The sequence below is a fragment of the Fundulus heteroclitus genome, unplaced genomic scaffold, assembly GCF_011125445.2.
Source record: "Fundulus heteroclitus isolate FHET01 unplaced genomic scaffold, MU-UCD_Fhet_4.1 scaffold_154, whole genome shotgun sequence".
Classification (NCBI taxonomy): Eukaryota; Metazoa; Chordata; class Actinopteri; order Cyprinodontiformes; family Fundulidae; genus Fundulus; species Fundulus heteroclitus.
Window position 1 is genome coordinate 312,407 of NW_023396566.1, and position 20,594 is coordinate 333,000.

The following is a 20,594-nucleotide window of genomic DNA, read 5'->3' on the forward strand; positions in this document are numbered from 1 at the left end:
CTTACAGATAGTTTAACCTTTTAATTAAGTTGCTGCTGGCTAAAGGTTTACTATAAGCAAAGATTATTAGCTTACAACTAAAATGTTTAGGTTAGCCAAACACTTTCAGTTTACCGTCTGTTAAATCTTTGCAGCTAATGTTGGGTATTTTCACTCGAGTTGCAGCTAGCTAGCTAGCTAGCTAGCTAACTAGCTGCAACGTGAGCTAGCTGTGGACCTGAGAACGTGAGCTAGCTGCAGCTAGCTAGCTGAGGTTAATTACATTAGCTGACTACCAGCCAAGTCTTTTCCACAGGCTTTCAGCAGTCTAAACATTTTAAGTTAGCTTTCTGTTAGCTAGATCTTTTCAGTTAGCTTGTTAGGTAAATGTTCTCAGTTAGCGTGCAGCAGGCTGTTTTACTGTTAGCTAAACCTTTTCAGCTTGTTCACCCGATCTGAGCATTTTCACTTCAAAAAGAGCTATAGCACTGAGCAAGAGCATCAAACTCCCATGTTCTATAATCTTGAATTTAAACACCGTAAAGGGGAAAAAGCATCCGGAACCCTGCGGTGGGTCTCATCGATTTACACGGCTCTGTTGACGCCATTAACGCACGTTGGACGCGTCTTGTGGAAGGGCGCCAAGGCAAAACAGATGACTGGAATTCAGCCGATCATTTTATCAGCACATTCAACGCTGGACGGTGTGTGTTGGAGGACCAGTCGGACGATTATTTAACAAAAAATAACAGAAGCATTTGTCGACAAGCATCACACGCCACTGATGAGGGTTTCTCTTCAAGCTGCCAAAGGCTCAGGTCACAGCAGGAACAAGCAAATCCTGATGCAATCCCAGCTTTTTACTTAAGCAAAGTCTAGTTTCTGCTTATCCAGTGTATAAAAAAGGCACAACGTTGTGTCATAAAGTAAAAAAAAATTAGGGAGCCAAAAGTTTTTATACACTGGATCGGAGGTTAAAGCCTGCGGGATGTTTTAGAGCTGCAACAAATAATGCAGACTTGAAATGAACTTATTGGAAAAGGCTCCAGAGGAACCTACAGTAGCTGTTGTTAATTGATGGAACGGTGCTTGGATAAATTAAAAAAAAACTAGGCATGAGAGATTTAAAAAAAAAAGAATCTCAAAGAAATGAAAGTGTCGATTCTTTTATCTACACAGACTTCAACTAAAGGAAATCTGTAAAACCCATCCAGTAACTACCTCCTGCTTATTCCAGCGGGATGAACTGTGCTCGTAGATGAACAGAAGTTCGTTAGCGTCTCCAGAGTTTGCCCACTTGAAGGCGTGAGCTCGCTTCTATGAGAGCTTCTGGCTAGCAAAGAAGGCCTTGGTCTCTCCGCAGGTTGGGTTGGTGCACAGCGGGCAGCGCAGGGTCAGCTGGCGGGAACACGGCTCGTTGGACTTCAGGTGGGACTGGACCAGATCTGCCAGAGCCTGGACACAACCCATGACAGACGGGTCTGTTAATACCGGATTTGTACAAACATTTCAAAACATCCCGATGGTTTCTTGATGTTTGGTGCATAAACGACTAATGTCACTCTCCACTGCCTCCTAGTGTCCAGGTAGTGTTTCTCCACCTGGACGCCAGGAGGCAACTCTCCATCAACACGCTGTTGTTGCAGCTGCAAATATTTGTACCGTGATTTTCAGACTATAAGTTGCCCTTTTCCTCATAGTTTGGTCCATTCTGCGACTTACAGTCAGGTGCGACATATATCAATTTTAAATGGTAAATCATAATGACCAATGTGTACCAAGGAGTAAACATTACCGTCTAATGGCCACAAGAGGGCGCTCTAGGCTTGTGAAAACTATCTGCTGCTCCTGTAGCACTTAAAAATGAATTAAAACATTAACTTATAAACAACAAAGGCTGATTTCAGTGTCATTCACGCAGCGGAGCGTTGCGTGGTGCAGCTCAAAGGACCCAGATGGCGACAACTTCGCTGAAACGCGTCAGCTTTATGTCGTACTGTTAGCTTAGCATGTAGCACTGTTACGGTCACGGTCGAATTTAGGCGTAATTAGACCGAAACGCTCTAAAGTGAACTTTCCCAGTTGGAGTTGGAGGCTTTTTATGCTAATTTACCCCCTTCAACCTCCCAGGTATGTTCCATAATATTCAGCCGATTGTGATTGCAGCGGTATAATTGAATAAGCTGCTTTACCAGATTAAATGTCAGCTTTTAGTCTTGGAATGTTTGAAATAAATTTCTAAATAAACTTGACTTACAGTCCGGTGCAATTTGGTGGTAATTTGCTGAAGTTTTGATGTAAATGGTACATAAAGCTAAAAAAGGGGATGACTGAAACTAACAGAAGATATGCTGAAACTGTCTAACCATCGTCTAAAGTTCTCATGTCCACATGTGAAGCGTAGAACCTATAATGTTGGTTGAGGTATGCTTTGGGTCTTGCTGAAAGTCTTTTTATTTTCAGCTTTCTTGCAGAAGCCTGAAGGTTTTGTACCACCACAGACGGGGATTTGAACCCTCACTATTCTTTCCACATTCACCCAGGCTTCAGTTCCCCGGGTACCACCATAGTTTCATCAAACCGTCCCACATCCTCGCATCAACAAGGAGTTTTCTTGTTTTACAGCAATTTGAACAGAATGTTTTTTGCTTCTTTTTTTTTTTTGCAAGAACATGCTTCAGTCTTTAAGGTGACAGCAAAGGTTTAAAGGGTTCTAAAACGATCCAACTTGGTCTCATCATATGAACCTTAGATTTTAACCAGGAATATGAGGACTTTTTATGACATTAGGTAATTTTGTTCCAGAAGCTGCGAGAAATAATTACGATTTTGGGGAAATTTAGGGGTTAATAATCCCTGAAACGATTAAACTTGAACAAGGTTGTAATCTGAAGGAAGGTTTCTAAAAAATATGAGCCTCCATCCTCGGCCAGGCCTCGCTCTGCAGACCCTGATGAACGCATTTTTCTTTATTTTCCAGCAGCAGCTCACAAAGAAACTAAAAGCGTGCCGAGGAAACCATCCTTCAGTAACTACCAACTAATCATCCTCTGGATATTGATTTCCTCGCCGGCCGACACTCGGAGACTTGGTGAGGGGTCTCTGAGCGCAGCGGGCCCGAGCAGCCGGCCAGCCGGGCCGTTCAGTTCTACTGTAGTCAGCTTGAAAGGTTCCCATTGATCTGAAGCCTCGCTTTAATAAAGGCGGCACGCTGCTGCAGCTGGACGGGCCGCCTGATGGGAGGAAGGCTGACCACGCTCACAGCGTCTCCTGTGTGCTCACCCTGTATCCTTCCTTTAGGTTTTCAGCTAAAACTCTTAATTACCGATTAAATATGCAGCTGATTGAGGTGGAAGCAGATGAGTCAGTTCCAGTTGGAAAACTACGACTAATCCAGTTTAAAATGGCTTTTATCCCCCCAAATTATTCTTATTTTTTATTAGAAATAATTTTGTTTCAGTTTTTAAGAGTAGAAATAACATTTGTCTGTTTTAATTAAAGCTTTTGTAAAAAAAAATAAAAAAATGTTAACTGGTTAACTTAATAAAAACAAGAATAAAGTTTTTTTGTGCATAAATGTGAGGCTGTAATGATATTTAATTATTTCCAACCAGCTCACAAATCAGAATATCATCATCAGCAAGTTAATTGGATTCAAAAAGTGAACTTGTGTAATTCATTTGTTATTTTAAGGTTACTTTAAAGGACAACTGCTTTTATTCCCCCAGATTATTCTTATTTTTCCTTATAATTAATTTTGTTTCAGTTTTTAAGAGTAAAAATAACAGATTTGTCTGTTTTATTGAAAGCTTTTGTAAAAATAATAATAATTTTTATCTGGTCAACTTAATAAAAACAAGATTAAAGTTTTTTTTGCATAAATGTGAGGCTGTAATTATATTTAATTATTTCCAACCAGCTCAAAAACCTGTCAGGAAATCAGAATATCATCATCGGCAAATTAATTGGATTCAAAAAGTGAATTTATGTAATTTATTTGTTATTTTAAGGTTATTTTAAGGTTACTTTAAAGGACAACTGCTTTTATTCCCCCAGATTATTCTTATTTTTCCTTATAATTAATTTTGTTTCAGTTTTTAAGAGTAAAAATAACAGATTTGTCTGTTTTATTGAAAGCTTTTGTAAAAAAAAATAATAATAATTTTTATCTGGTCAACTTAATAAAAACAATAATAAAGTTTTTTTTTGCATAAATGTGAGGCTGTAATTATATTTAATTATTTCCAACCAGCTCACAAACCTGTCAGGAAATCAGAATATCATCATCGGCAAATTAATTGGATTCAAAAAGTGAATTTATGTAATTTATTTGTTATTTTAAGGTTATTTTAAGGTTACTTTAAAGGACAACTGATTTTATTCCCCCAGATTATTCTTATTTTTCCTTATAATTAATTGGTTTCAGTTTTTAAGAGTAAAAATAATAGATTTGTCTGTTTTATTTAAAGGTTTTGTAAAAACAAAAAAACCAACAACAACATAAAACCAAATGTAACTGGTCAATTTAATAAAAACAAGAATAACCTTTTTGGTGTAGAAGCTAATGCATAAATGTCAGGCTGTAATGATATTTAATTATTTCCAACCTGCCCACAAACCTGTCAGAAAATCAGAATATCATCATTAGCAAAGTTCAGTAATTGGGTTCAAAAAGTGAACTCGTGTAATTTATTTGTTATTTTAAAGGACAGCAGCTTAAGGCAAATAAAAAGTTAAAACTCTGTCACAAAGAAAATGAGCTGAGAGAATTATGAAATTATTCTCTACACAGAAAAGTCACGCTGACACACGTCCAGAAGACGGCCGCTGAAGCCGGCTGTTCAGACGACTACATCCAGGCATATTGATGGAAAGTTGAGTGGAAGGAAAAACTGGAGAAGAAAAAGATGCATAACTGCAGCTGTGAGCCCAGGTGTGACAGCTGCCTTCAGATGCCTGATCTATGGCGTATTGTCCTTCCACTCAACTTTCCAATAAAATGCTTAGATACAAACGTTTGAAATTACCATTGTTTGCTGGTTTATATAAGAGTTTCACTTTGTTATTTCTTTAGTTTGGTTGTTTTATTTAAACTTGTGGATTTTCACCCATCTTAACCGAGCGGCTGCTTTTTGTCAGCTTACTACTTTCATGTAAAACCTTTAATGATGATCTGGTAGCAAACACTGAGCTTTCATTTCTGTTGCAGAGAAATAAAAACGATTTAATTTCTGCGTTTCTCCCACTAAACTCGTTTCTCATTTTCGAGTTAATTTCCTTCACAGCGCATTTAGAGTGTTTGCTAATTGTTGATCAGTTTGAAGAGTGACTGAAGAACGAAGTGTGAGGAGATAAAGACGCACCCTCATGAAGAGCGGGTTTCCGTTCAGCGACTCTGCTCTCCTGATGTTCTCCACGCCGCACTGCAGACAGAACAAAGAACAGAAACACCTTTATTCGATTTAGATCAGACCCCAAATAAAACCTGCAAACTTTAATTTTTTTAAGGTTTTTTATTCAGGCTTGAAGAGTTTCTGATTGACTACAAGAAAGCGACTCTGGAGCGATCCAGGTGAGTTTCTTAAGTCCTCACTAAGACTAAGAACGTAGAGAACATGGACCCGGTTCTGAAGTCCTTCCACTAAGACTAAGAACGTAGAGAACATGGACCCGGTTCTGAAGTCCTTCCACTAAGACTAAGAACGTAGAGAACATGGACCCGGTTCTGAAGTCCTTCCACTAAGACTAAGAACGTAGAGAACATGGACCCGGTTCTGAAGTCCTCACTAAGACTAAGAACGTAGAGAACATGGACCCGGTTCTGAAGTCCTTCCACTAAGACTAAGAACGTAGAGAACATGGACCCGGTTCTGAAGTCCTCACTAAGACTAAGAACGTAGAGAACATGGACCCGGTTCTGAAGTCCTTCCACTAAGACTAAGAACGTAGAGAACATGGACCCGGTTCTGAAGTCCTTCCACTAAGACTAAGAACGTAGAGAACATGGACCCGGTTCTGAAGTCCTCACTAAGACTAAGAACGTAGAGAACATGGACCCGGTTCTGAAGTCCTTCCACTAAGACTAAGAACGTAGAGAACATGGACCCGGTTCTGAAGTCCTCACTAAGACTAAGAACGTAGAGAACATGGACCCGGTTCTGAAGTCCTTCCACTAAGACTAAGAACGTAGAGAACATGGACCCGGTTCTGAAGTCCTTCCACTAAGACTAAGAACGTAGAGAACATGGACCGGGTTCTGAAGTCCTTCCACTAAGACTAAGAACGTAGAGAACATGGACCCGGTTCTGAAGTCCTCACTAAGACTAAGAACGTAGAGAACATGGACCCGGTTCTGAAGTCCTCACTAAGACTAAGAACGTAGAGAACATGGACCTGGTTCTGAAGTCCTCACTAAGACTAAGAACGTAGAGAACATGGACCCGGTTCTGAAGTCCTCACTAAGACTAAGAACGTAGAGAACATGGACCCGGTTCTGAAGTCCTCACTAAGACTAAGAACGTAGAGAACATGGACCCGGTTCTGAAGTCCTCACTAAGACTAAGAACGTAGAGAACATGGACCCGGTTCTGAAGTCCTCACTAAGACTAAGAACGTAGAGAACATGGACCCGGTTCTGAAGTCCTCACTAAGACTAAGAACGTAGAGAACATGGACCCGGTTCTGAAGTCCTCACTAAGACTAAGAACGTAGAGAACATGGACCCGGTTCTGAAGTCCTCACTAAGACTAAGAACGTGGAGAACATGGACCCGGTTCTGAAGTCCTCACTAAGACTAAGAACGTAGAGAACATGGACCCGGTTCTGAAGTCCTCACTAAGACTAAGAACGTAGAGAACATGGACCCGGTTCTGAAGTCCTCACTAAGACTAAGAACGTAGAGAACATGGACCCGGTTCTGAAGTCCTCACTAAGACTAAGAACGTAGAGAACATGGACCCGGTTCTGAAGTCCTCACTAAGACTAAGAACGTAGAGAACATGGACCCGGTTCTGAAGTCCTCACTAAGACTAAGAACGTAGAGAACATGGACCCGGTTCTGAAGTCCTTCCACTAAGACTAAGAACGTAGAGAACATGGACCCGGTTCTGAAGTCCTTCCACTAAGACTAAGAACGTAGAGAACATGGACCCGGTTCTGAAGTCCTCACTAAGACTAAGAACGTAGAGAACATGGACCCGGTTCTGAAGTCCTTCCACTAAGACTAAGAACCTAGAGAACATGGACCCGGTTCTGAAGTCCTTCCACTAAGACTAAGAACGTAGAGAACATGGACCCGGTTCTGAAGTCCTCACTAAGACTAAGAACGTAGAGAACATGGACCCGGTTCTGAAGTCCTTCCACTAAGACTAAGAACGTAGAGAACATGGACCCGGTTCTGAATTAGCACCTAAATACATCACAGACTTGTTATCAGGGCATCAACCCTCCAGACCACTCAGGTCTTCTGGCTCCAGCCTGCTCTGCAGAACCAGAACCAGAACCAGAACCAGACATGGAGAAGCAGCATTTAGTTCCTATGCTCCACTGATCTGGAACAAACTCCCAAAAAACTGTAAAAGTGCTGAAAGCCTGAGTTCCTTTAAATCCAGATTAAAAACACATTTGTTCAGGACTTTAACTGTTCTAGTTAAACTGTTCTACTGAAACATCATTAGTTTAACTTTGTAGTCCAACTGTTTTTAAAATAATTAATATTTGCTTCTGTGTTTTATTTTTTTCCTACATTTTATTCCTACTTGCTTTTATTCTGCTATATTTTAATCACGTAAAGCACTTTGCGTTGTGTTTGTACTGAAATGTGCTACACAGATAAATTTGCCTAATAAAGTCCCTGCCAGCCTAAATTTAAAGTAACTTTAATGATTATCCAAATGTTCTCCATCTGTTTCTGGCGCCTTCATTTGGTAGGTGACCCGTTTGGGTTCCCATGCGGCCGTAGAAGCAGGCAGAACCTGGGTCTGCGTCCAGCCCTCACCTCCTCTCCCAGCACCTGAGCGTACTCGATGTCCAGCTCATGCAGCGTCTCGATGTGATCGGACGTGAAGGCGATGGGCACCAGCAGGATGTTCTTCTTCCCTCGCTCGCTCAGACCTTTGATCACGTCGTCGGTCTGCGGGCCGAGCCACGCCATGGGTCCCACCTGAAAGGCCAAACACAGCAGAGTCCGCTGAACATGTGGCGCCACCTGGTGGAGACCAGTGACCACAGCATGGCTGGGTAAAGGAGCACCGAGGCAGCAACAGGAACCCATCAGCAGCTTTTAGAAGAATCTAAGCGGCCCGCTTCACCCACCCTGGACTGCCACACCAGTCTGTAGGGGTTACAGTGTCCCAGCCTCTCCATGACCCGCTGCACCGTGGCCCCCACCTCCTGGGGGTACGGATCGCCTCTGTTCACAACCTGCAGGGACAAACCAAGAGGAACAGGAAGCGCATCAGAAACGGCGATGGGACTACAGACATATATACGTAGACGCGTCATAGGGCGCAGGTTCACACGTCAACGTCACCGCCATATTGTATGTGGCAGAAAAAAGTTGAGTTCTGTTATTGTGAACGTGAATATAAATATGTATATAACGATCAATTTGTTAAATCTAAACATTGCGGTCTTCATTATTTCATAAAACCGTGTCACATGTGAACGTTTAGGAACAGACTTTTTGGGGGAGTATTAAAGAGGTAAAATTAATAATATAAGAAAAAAAAAGTCCTAGGTCAACAGGCCCAGGATGAAACTTACAGCCATGGGCAGCGAATGAGCCGAGAACAAAATGACAACATCTTCTCTCTTATCTTCTGGAAACTTCAGCAGCTCATTCTGGATGTGTTCTGCGAAACACTGAACAGAAAAAGAAAAAAAACATTTTACTGAATTAACCTGCCTGGGTTGGTTTTGATTTACAGTTTTGACTTTGACTCAATCATCTGTTCCTGCTTGTATTTCTGTCTATTTCTGCTGAATTATTGGCTGTGATGAATATAAATTCTGGGTTCAGTCAGGCTTCTGCAGCCGTCGTTCCTAACCTCCACCAGCAGGGGGTGTGTGGGCCAGCGGTCGATGACGCTCCAGCGCATCTTTGGCCGATCTCCTCTGTTCCTATAGTAACGGTAGATGGCGTTCAGACTGCTTCCTGTTGACAGAGACAAGCTGTTAGCGCTTTAAGCTAAGAGGGCGGCGCTGCGGCTAATCAGCTAAACGCTGAACAGTTTCTCCTCCGCCACGCGCCTACCTGTGGTGGAGCAGCTGTACTGAGGGTACTGGGTGAAGGCCACCGCTCGCTCCACGCCGTCCTTCTCCATCTCCTCGATGGCTTCCTCCGTCAGCGGGTTCACGTAGCGGAAGCCGATGTAGAACTTGTGAGGAGCTGAGAAAAAGTTTTGAGATAAAGAATTGGTAAACATCACAAACTTTTAGACCTGATCAGCGCTTCTTCAGGCTTCCTGTTGCTCTTTTAGAGATTCTCTGTGGACTTTGGCAGCTTTTTACCAGTGTTCCGCTAACTGATCGAGGCGCCACTACAAAATAAAAGCCATCACACCTTGAGAATTACATTGTTTTTTTGTTTTTTTTTTCAAATATATGGTAAAAAAATGTAAAGCATATGATATATGTATATATCCTAGATCAGGGGTCCCAGTAGCCACCGAGGACCACATTAGTTTCCCACAACTCTGTTCTAAAAAAGCACAATTTCACCAGTGAGCTGCATCTAAAGCTCTAATTTATTCCATTACTTGTTTATTCACATTTGCATTTATATAGATTTAAAAATGACATCATCTATAACAAAGCACGAAAATTGTGTTTATTTTACATTAACTTAAGGTGAACTCTGACTCTTTTAGGTCAAAATGTCGGTACTGGTAGCTCTTCGTATGACTTTGTACCAATTAATTAATTAACCCTCCGTTTCAGAAAGGTCGATGACCCTTTCCTAGATTAGGTATAGCCTAAATTTGTGCACTCATGCAAACCATAACCCAGAGTATGAAATTAATTAAAATATCATTAAACGTTAAGATGTACTTTATTTTGAAAAACCAACAAAGCCTGCTATTTCCTGCCTCTCTGTTGCTATATTTGGTGACTTTTCAGATCCATCTAGCAATTTTCTTTCAAAAAGTGACTTTTTTGTTTTAATGGTGACTTTAGCGAAAGTTGTTGTTGAGTTGAGGCAGTAGTGAGAGCTGCCATGAGGGTTCCACCTTCCCTCAGCGCCGTCTTGCAGGCACACCACAGCTGCCTCGTCATGTAAATGTAGCTTTTAAAGTTGTCTTTGTTTTTGCCTCTGAAGCTGTTGCACTAAAATAATTCCCTGAATTTAATTCACACGCAACTTCAATCAGTCATTCACCTTGTTCACTTTGTGTGCCTCTGATTTCTTTTTGCTAGTCTGGATTCAGGCGATGTATTAAAGTTCATAAATCATTTTATAAAATAGGTCATTTCTGGTTCTTGTACGCGTGGCGTCCTGCTGAGCTCTCTGCTGCTATCAGGGAGCAGCGCTGCAGGGTGTGAGCAGACACTCCTGCTTTATCTTCCCTCCCAGCAGCATCTACATCTGCAGCAGTTTGGTTATCTGACGGCACCGTTAACCGTTTCCAGCCTGAGACTTAGCGCGTCCTGCTGTTGGGGGGGGGGTTACCTGTGTCGGGGCTCGCCTCATCCAGCAGCTTCACCATGCCCTCTCCCTGCATGGAGGTCCAGTGTTTGATGGGAGATCCTCCTCCGATCTTACTGTACTGCTCCTGGATCTTTGGGGTGCGCCGCTTGGCGATGAACGGGCCGAGTTTGCTGCAGATCAAAGAACGGGCCGACGTTAATGACGTCACGGCGTGACACCTGGATCACATGACTCTGACCAGAACCACAACAGGTGGGGTTAGAAGTGGACACAGGAAGGAGCCCAATGAAACTGAGAGAGCCTGCAGGGTCGTGTCATGTGTTTGGGATCATATTTCTCCAATTTTAGCTTCCCTTCATTGGCTTCCTGTTAAATCAAGAATAGAATTTAAAATTCTCCTTCTAACGTATAAAGCCCTTAATAATCAAGCTCCATCATATATCAGAGCTCTGATTACCCCGTATGTTCCTAACAGAGCACTTCGCTCTCAGACTGCAGGTCTGCTGGTGGTTCCTAGAGTCTCTAAAAGTAGAATGGGAGGCAGATCCTTTAGCTATCAGGCTCCTCTCCTGTGGAACCAACTCCCAGTTTTGGTCCGTGAGGCAGACACCCCGTCTACTTTTAAGACTAATCTTAAAACTTTCCTTTGTGACAAAGCTTCTAGTCAGAGTGGCTCATGTTACCCTGAGCTATCTCTATAGTTATGCTGCTATAGGCTTAGGCTGCTGGAGGACATCAGGGTCTATTTCTCTCTCTCTGCTGAGTTCTCCTACTGCTCTCCAATCTGCAATAATAATAATACATTTTATTTCAAGCGCCTTTCAAAACACTCAAGGTCACTGTACATGTAAAAACAATGTTTGTTGTTATTTCAGCTTTTAACTTTTTGTTCTCTATCCCTTTTCTCTTCATAGAAGGTACACCTGGTCTGGCGTTCTGTTAGCTGTGACATCATCAGGGGAGGCAGATCATCCTCTATTACCATCTAACATAGAAAGTACTCCTGGGTCAATGTGAGCTTCTGTGCTTTCTGTGTCTCTGCTCTGTCTTCTCTAACATAGAAAGTACTCCTGGGTCAATGTGAGCTTCTGTGCTTTCTGTGTCTCTGCTCTGTCTTCTCTAACATAGAAAATACTCCTGGGTCAATGTGAGCTTCTGAGCTTTCTGTGTCTCTGCTCTGTCTTCTCTAAGCCCCAGTGGGTGGAGGCAGATGAGCGTTCACACTGAGCCTGGTTCTGGTTCTGCTGGAGGTTCTCCTCCCTGTTAAAGGGGAGTTTTCCTCTCCACTGTCGCTTCATGCATGCTCAGTATGAGGGATTGCTGCAAAGCCATCAACAATGCAGACGACTGTCCACTGTGACAACCAGTTCAAATTGATTTGAACTGGTTGTTGTTGCAGGAGCAGCTGACCTCCCCCACTGCTCCTGCTGGTTCTCACCTCTGAACGGGGAGCTTCATCAGATCCGTGTCCATGAAGAGCCTCAGCAGGAAGTCGTGAACATCCTCCAGCTTCTCAGGTCCTCCCATGTTCAGCATCAGGATTCCCGTTTTAGGTTTCCTACAGAGAGACAAGAGATTCTTCAGCAAGAAGATTCTGCAAAACGCTTCGTCCCTTCGTGATGTTTTATTAGTAAAACATAACTTGAGGTAAAAGTAGAAGGAGATGCCCCCCCCCCCCCTCCTCCTATCTGTATGGGCATCTGAGGAGTTCCTCTTTGCAACTTTTTGACACAGGAAACAGGAAGCAGTGATAGAAGAAGTGTAACTTCTTTGTCCAATTATGGTGAAAAAAATAGATTCGCAGCTCTGAAGAGAACCGTTTAAATTGATTTAATCTTCCAGAAAATATCCAGAGCATGTGGAAGTCCTGAAGAATCAAGGCTCCGATTTTAACTAGAATCTTATATCCCGTTCTCTCCTTTTTCCACCTAGGACTGATGATTAAAGGTGTATTAGGTACCTGTTCTCTTGTGTTTCTGGAGCTGCATTCTGGGCCAAAGCTGCCGCCGTCGACCGTCTCCTCAAAGTCAGACCGAAGCTGCTCCTGGCAACTGAAAGGGAGAATGATTTTTAAAAAAAGCTTAATTTTCTATTTGTCTATTATTTGAGTTTAAATTCAACGTCAGACTTTTTACTTTCCCCACCGTATTTGCTCAACAAAACCCGAGATTTGAACAGGGATGCCAAAAATACAAAGCAGGACTGTTTTTTCTAATATGTTCTGGTAAGAAAATCTCATTTAATGAAGAGAGAATAAAAAAAACCTTGTAGGTTATTGAAATAACTTCTCTATAAATTAACTATTTTGTAACAAAATGATAAAGAGAATATGAGATTTGACCATTGAGAGCAAATTAACAAAGATTTGAGTTATACTCTGGTCTAATCTTACATGCAATGTAAAAGTTGTTAAATTTCTATGAAGAATTGTTGTTTTTTTTTAAATAAATACTATAGATACATATCGACGTTTAATAGCGTAGGGAATGTAAACGTAGTTTAAAAACAGCGTTATGAGCAGAGCTTCAACTTTCATGGCCCAGAGTTGCGGTCCGCTTGGCCGCCAGGGGGCGCCCGTAAGGTTACGCAAGTTGAAAAGTCTGCAGTTGTGTAACTACGTGTTGGTTTGTCTACCGCCGTCAGGACACACAAACACAACGGCGGCGCGTTCAGAGAGCGGCTTACCGACGCTAAATGTGGGATAAGATCATTATGTAACACAGCCAGAAAACTCACACACACAGTTAGACTAGAAAGTTGGCCAAGACGGAGAAAATCACCACCGGAAACAGTTTCTGTCCGTCAACAGAACAACAGCGTTTCAACGTAACAGTTTGGCTCATTTTAAACACACAGATTGATTTTAGAATGAGGGCGGACGCGTTTTATGCGTGGGGAACGCTAAATAATGAGGATTTGGTTTATATTGCTTTTTAAAACTCAATAAAACAAGGTTTAAATGCTAAAATGCTACAGCGTGGTATTATTCTGAAAAGCTCCCCATAGGAAGTCGTTTCATCTTTCAGTTAGCTTGATGCTCCCCGTGTAACGTCAATGTCAGTGTGCGGAAAAAGCACCGAATAATCAAATACAACAAATCAAAACATCAAGAGAGACAAAATACTGCATTCTATTTCATTGCAATAAAATAACTAATTATTTAAAAATGCCAGAGCGCAGTTTTAGTTTGGTTAAACATTTTGAACATTCAGAGACTCACAGTGCAACAAGCGTCCGGCGCTTCCCAACGCCGCCATCCCGCCGCGGTTCCGCTTCCTCCCGCAGAAATACGCTCCAGATAACTGCGCTCTCTCCGGGTGATCCCACGCGTGTGCCCCAACCCACGGGACAGATTGAATCGCAGGCCAGTCCCTCCTGCGTGAAAGGCAAGGCAGATTCCTTCAGCTGCTGCCGGCTGCGGACGCGGACTTCCGGCAAGTGTAATATGACAACCACCACACTTCCTGTTATAGACCTACAAAATAAATGCATAGTGTTGCACACCCGTTTAGCTTGTTTTGAATTTGTTTCGCTATGTAACTGTAGCGTGATTTTTTTATTAATACTTTACAGCCAGATTTTACAAATCCCTGTGGATATTTTATACGTTTTACAGTCAAGACATTCATGGTTTATGCACCCCTCAAACCAGAAAACGCACAGCTAAAAAATATATATTAAAAATATGTACCCGTTAAAAAAAAGAAGAAAAGTTACAACAAACAACAAAAATATAACAAAGCCTGGAAACCTCTTTAAAGGAAACTGGAATTAACCACTTTTATTTTGTCTTCAAATCTTGTCTTCAAAGTAATTATTATGTCTTCAAAGTAATTTACACTAATTTGGAAGAATTGGGGCAAAGTAACAGAATCAATAATAATAATAATAATAATAATAATAATAATTATTATTATTATTATTATTATTATTATTATTCCCGCGACCCCATGAGGGATAAAGCGGTTCGGAAAATGGATGGATGGATTATTATTATTATTATTATTATTATTATTATTATTATTATTATTATTATTATTATTATTATATTATATATTTCTTTAAGTGTTGTGCTTTTAATGTGAAATCTCTGATTGTTTATTTCCGGTTAAAACTTTTTCGGCTTGTTAGACTTGTCATCAGCGTTGCGTCACATGGACGTTTGTCTCTGTTCCTATAACCACGCCCATCACACCCTGGACACGCCCACATTACAGAACGCTTTACATGAACGATGACGGGGTTTTAAAACGCAGTAAACTCAAAGTTAAACAGTTTTATTTTTATTTTAGGAGGTTAATTTCGCGCTTATCTCCTTTTTGGCTGATTTGAGAAAAACATGTGGAATCCCTGCTTTCATTCTGAAGGAAAATCTAACAAATATCATAAAAAACGGTACGAGTTTCCTCAGAAAATATAAAATACTAAACTTATGTAATTAAAATATATTTTTTATATTTCAGCATTATTGAGACAAAAATTGCGCATGCAAACAGGAAAATTGTGTCTTTGAAAATAGTAAAAGTCCAAAATGTATGTGTACAAATATCAATATCGCTTAAACTCATCTTAAGATCCCCATTTTATACACATAATCACACTTTATGGTTAAGAGGCAAACTAATGTGATAAATATTTATGTAACGTGCATTTTTTTTTCAGATGTTGTGATTTTCCTGTGAAGTTTTGGTTGGTTTCTTTGAAAAGCCTTTAAAAACAAAAGAACAAAAGCAGGATGGGGCTGTAGGAAACCAGCAGGAGGAAACAGCCAAACTAGAAGCATCATTTCACAAAATACGAAGCATTCATGGACCGTGGATGATTCCGTTACTGAAGTAGATAAACTGCCATGTTTATTTTCCACTTCTGCTGCTAATACTTTCTCCAGCTTCCTTCAGCTAACATGATCACTTTTCTCCTTCAACCTTTCACACAGCTGGACGTCTCTGGTGCTTTTTCTTTCCTCTTGAGCTCAGCCCACTGGTTTATGGAGGATTAGGTTCTGGGGGGACAAGGATGAACAGGGGAGAAGATGCGTTTAGTGTCTGATGAACCATTTCTGTGCTTCATCAGACACTAAATTTCCGCTTTCAGTTTCTGGCCCAACAAACCAAAGTCTCGCCTCAAATGTCCATGCAGGGATCTCAAAGAGTTTGTGATGAGCTCCAACAGGATCACACATCCTCCACCTTACCAACAGCGGGAATCAGCTTTTTTTACCCTCATTTTCATCCTTTGCTTCACAGCAGACCCACCTGGAGTGTTTGTTGCTGAAAAGCACAAACTTGCATCTTCCAACCCAGTTTGATGACCGTTCCTGCTGGTTTAAACCGTTTATTTATTGTTCTAACTGTGGATATGAGCAGGTTTTGGCCAGGAACTGTTTCCTGAGTTCTTAAGACACCTCCGCCTTACTTCAGTGGCCAGTTCTCTTGTCTTTCCAGTTTTGAAAAGCAGCTAAGAGACACGGGCGGCCTCCATGTCATGTCATACCCCAAGGAAACAGGAAGTCCTTTATAATTAAAATAAATGTTCCTGAAGCTCTGATCATCTTAAAAAGAATAAATCTATGTTTCCCTGTAGAATAAATGTACTCACATTAAAAGTTGGATTTTTCTTAATTTAAAGCAAGAGATTATGCTGCTGTGATAGAATGTAATTAAGATTAAGGTTCTTTTAGGGGTGTGAGGGCGCTGTCATTGGAAGGTTGGAAACATGTTTCTGTTGTCGTGCTGAAGGTGAGTCTTTCCTACGTTTTACGTTGATGCAGGGAAATTATCCTTCAGTTTTTTTCTTTATATGGTTCAGGTGAAGCTTTCATTTCCTTTAATCCTAGTAGATGTCAGGCAGAGCCTCTTCAGGAGGAAGCTGTCTCTAACTCACTGATAAACCGGAACCGCCCACATTCCTGCAGACACAGAGGAGTATTTCCTTCTTCCTGTTAGACTCTCTTCCCGCTCGGGCTGAAGCTTAAAGAGGGACAGAAATAAACCAGCAGCTCCCACAGAAGGACGTTCTCGCATAAGAACCTGTTTCTGTGCAGGAATGTCAAGAAGTTGTGGTTTTTCCATCCATGAGCTCTAAGAAGGTGCAAACAGCAACACCTAGTGGCCGCTAGAGGAACAGCAGCTCATGCTACACAACAAAAACTGAAATCTAGGTAGAAATTTCTCAAGAATTCCTGTTTTTTTTCATTAAAAAAACTATGATTCCTGTCCCAGGAATGATTTATATGTATTTATATTTGAACTAATAGCTATTATTTAAGTCTACACATGACTGACATGCAGAGAAGGACCACAGAGGTTTAGTCTTGCAGACTTTTTTTTCAGTTGAATCTACGTTAGGAAACCGACGGACTATTATATCTATCATATATTCTGAGGCAAATATCTTTAGAGCAGCACTTTCTAACAGGGTTCTTGACGATGTCTAAAAGGAATATTTAAAAATGTTGGACTTATTGTACTCTAAAAGGTGAGTTGTTGCTGCCAGTCTGATCTTCTGATGTAGATTTTCATTGCAAAGCTTCTGCTCAGTGTGGAATAACCTGGTTTAGGCCTGACTAGAGAAAGTAGTTTGGATTTTAAGATGGAGATTATTAAAAAATAACCTGTGAAAAAGCCCTTTAGTTTATCTCAGCATCATAAAACTGTTTCATACTCAGTTTAAATGGGGAGACCAGTCCTCCTTGACTACCATGCAGATTAGCAACAGATTTGGTCAAATTTCATCTTATCAGCCGCTGGTGTCGCCCTCTGGTGGAAAGGCGTCCTGGGTGGAGAGCCACGTCACCTTTATCAAAACTCGGCTAACTTTAAACTCAACAGAGATGACTTCTCCTCCCGGCTGAAACTGTATTTTACCACGATGCAGTTTTTAAAACTTTATATGCAGCATTCTGTCTGCAGCTTTAATGGAGTCTCCTCTCTTTGCACAAGTCTGTGGTCAAAATCGGACTAAAAATGTATGTAAAGAAAACCGCGGTGTTGCATAACAGCCTAAAGAAAGCACGAATATTACTGCAGCAATCTGCTTCAACAGGTCCGTGGAGTTCCTCTCTGAGTTTAGCAGAAACCAGATGACCTCCAGTCACATAAACAGCTGTCAGATTTGTTTATTTTGACTTTATGTTTATTGCAAGACATTCATTAAACAATGATGCTGTGGCAGAGCAGCAGCACCCTCCCTCCTCCTTATTTATCTGCTCGTTAAATTACTTTTGTTGAATCTTTATATCCTATAACATTATATTTGCACAGATCTCTGTATCAGTCATCGATCCGTGGATCATCTCACCTCTCCCTGTTTCGTAGATTTTCTTAAATCTCTTCTGCTTTTCTACACGACACATCAGCTCTCACACTTCCCAGAAAACGGGACCAACTATTTATTGTTTTTTTTATCTGCTTTATTGTATCACCCGTCTCTGCTGGGGTCACCAGAGCAGAGAACAGCATCTGATGCGGCCGGTGATAACGAGCTAACAGGTTCCTTTTACACCATGAGTCAGTGACCAACGACACATTTAACATCGAGCCCTGCAGGATCTGAGGTGGAGCTTCTGGGTTTCTGCTCATTTCTCTTTGCTTCCCGCTCTGACCTCGGCCTGAACCTGCAGGCACGTCCAGTCCTGGGGAGATTAGCTGCTGCTCAGATGTTTTCCTCCTGTAAATAATCCTTGTCTCCGTAAAATGAGTGAATCCAGACAGTTTGGAGACTTCTCCAAAACACTCCACACATCAACAGGCAGCCTCAATCGAATCTCCCTGCTGATCGCCTTCTGGCCTGGCATTGTGTTAACATCTGATAATATAATTAATTATATTAATAATCAGTTAATCAATGCTCCTTATTCTTCTCTGGGCTCATTGTTGGTGTGTTAGTATTCATCTGGAGGCTCCAGAGCAGCAGGATGCCCAAACTCCAGCTGTTATAGTGTGGGTTTAGCAAAGCATCTGGTCAGTTGTGCCTTCATAAACTTGGTGACATACTGATGGTCAGTTCAGCGATGCATCTTATTGCGGATGTCGTTTCAAAGCAGAAAATTGCTTTTATTGGGGTTCAGTGACAGCTAATCAATCCACTTGATTGTTTTATCCTATTTTATGATATAAAATCAACCTGTAGGAGCTCGTTGAACCTTCATGAACAGGAACGCCCAATTAGGTTCAACTTTGGCAGGTTCAGGAAATCACAAACTTACTTTCTGATGAAATACGGCTGGACAAAGGAAACCACAATGACAGAGTCCGAACGTGACAATCGTCTACCGGTGGTGTTCAGTTTCATCTCTAGCTCAGCCTTATTTGGATCAGTTTCATTTTACTCGTTACGAAGACGATAAAGGATATGCTATATTCTATATTTTTAGTACAGTTTGGAGGAGTTACCCGAGTTCTCCAGTCAGCTAAAGAGGCATCAGGAACTCAATGCTTTTAATATTAAAGTTTATTCAGTTAGAAAAAACGCAACACATTCCACCAGGACTTGAACCGGGCCACGAACAGAGTCTGTTTTCTGCTAATGATGCAATTTTCTGCAAGTAGCCCAACTCTGTCATGGACGCTGTAAGAAAACAGAACAACTTACAATTTATATCATTTTCTACACTCAAATAAACCCCAAAGATCATAGCAGACACAGTTTCACTGCAGATATACTGACATGAAGAAGCTCAGGTATAATGAGACGTTTTAATGGGAGCCGCTTAGGCGCCTTTTCAAGAACCGGATCAGGTGGTTCTGCTCGATGAAAAGCGCTGAAGTTTCAACTTTTATAGTTGGCCAGAAGGTTTGAAGCATAGCTAAATTAAAGTGTGATTACATAGGATGCCAGAATTTGTCAGAGGAGTCTCTGAACCTTTAGGTTTTGGTTTATAATAATTTTAATCATAAAAGCACAGAGCTCCATGCTCTCCTCTGCCTATTGGGGGCGTCACTGTTCCCTGTTCAACTGGATCCCCTCTTTATAAACCTGATGTATCTTTACTGCTGAGCTCAGATTAAAGTCAGAATAGAACATACTTTAATCCTCTTCCATTATGTTGCATTCAATTCACAGTCAGAACTTGGAAATCCCAGCTTCCCATTGGAAACATCGACCGTAACGGCCGCTATAGTCTTGACTTTTCCCCTCAGGAAGTCTGGGAAATTTTTGTTTGTCTTCTCTAACATAGAAAGTACTCCTGGGTCAATGTGAGCTTCTGAGCTTTCTGTGTCTCTGCTCTGTCTTCTCTAAGCCCCAGTGGGTGGAGGCAGATGAGCGTCACACTGAGCCTGGTTCTGGTTCTGCTGGAGGTTCTCCTCCCTATTAAAGGGGAGTTTTCCTCTCCACTGTCGCTTCATGCATGCTCAGTATGAGGGATTGCTGCAAAGCCATCAACAATGCAGACGACTGTCCACTGTGGCTCTACGCTCTTTCAGGAGGAGTGAATGCTGCTTGGAGAGACTTGATGCAACCTGCTGGGTTTCCTTAGAGAGGAAACTTTCTCACCAACCTGGAGGATCTGATGGAGTCTGACTTTGGAAAGAGCCTTGAGATGACATGTTTCATGAACTGGAGCTATATAAATAAAATTGAATTGGCTCCAACATGGCAGCTCTTCGCATCAACAGTAAACTGTGATAAAACATGTTTATTAAAATAAATGTTACATGTAGCGGCTGCAACTCTGAACCGAACAACTTAAAAGTGATGTTTGCATGTGGAAACTACAGCTTTAAAGGACGTTTAAAAGAGGTTCTACGAAAAAAAACATATCTTTCCCGGCCGGCGCCGTGTTGGAATCCTAACCGTTTGTGTTTTTATTTTGTAATCCTGACTTCTTCAGCTGTGCTAACTGGAACGCTTGTTACTCGGGTAATTTACCCCATTCCCAGCTCCTATTTTGGATTTCCGAGGCAAATGGAAGGCAACATTATCCTTGGAGAAACGTAAGAACAACGGGTCTCCCAAAGGAGAGGAG

At 41.5% G+C, this 20,594-nt stretch overlaps 1 protein-coding gene across 1 annotated transcript; it reads right to left on the reverse strand.

The window, feature by feature from the left end:
- Window positions 1-1,129: 1,129 nt before the first annotated feature.
- fech (ferrochelatase) lies at window positions 1,130-14,055 on the reverse strand. Its single transcript, XM_036129306.1, has 11 exons — window positions 13,848-14,055; window positions 12,588-12,678; window positions 12,066-12,185; window positions 10,649-10,797; window positions 9,233-9,367; window positions 9,027-9,133; window positions 8,743-8,841; window positions 8,293-8,400; window positions 7,976-8,140; window positions 5,343-5,402; window positions 1,130-1,434 (listed from the first exon to the last, which is right to left on the reverse strand). The coding sequence occupies exons 1-11, from the start codon at window positions 13,882-13,884 to the stop codon at window positions 1,297-1,299; spliced, it is 1,209 nt and encodes a 402-aa protein (XP_035985199.1). The 5' UTR covers window positions 13,885-14,055; the 3' UTR covers window positions 1,130-1,296.
- Between the last annotated feature and the right edge of the window lie 6,539 nt (window positions 14,056-20,594).

Bases quoted from the DNA above. Each gene is read 5' to 3' on its own strand.
- fech (XM_036129306.1), bottom strand. From the start codon at position 13,884: ATGGCGGCGTTGGGAAGCGCCGGACGCTTGTTGCACT. The intron at 10,798-12,065 runs GTGAGAACCAGC...TTTGATCTGCAG, and splicing joins ATGAAGCTCCCCGTTCAGAG to CAAACTCGGCCCGTTCATCG. The intron at 5,403-7,975 runs GTGAGGGCTGGA...TTCTGTCTGCAG, and splicing joins CTCAGGTGCTGGGAGAGGAG to TGCGGCGTGGAGAACATCAG.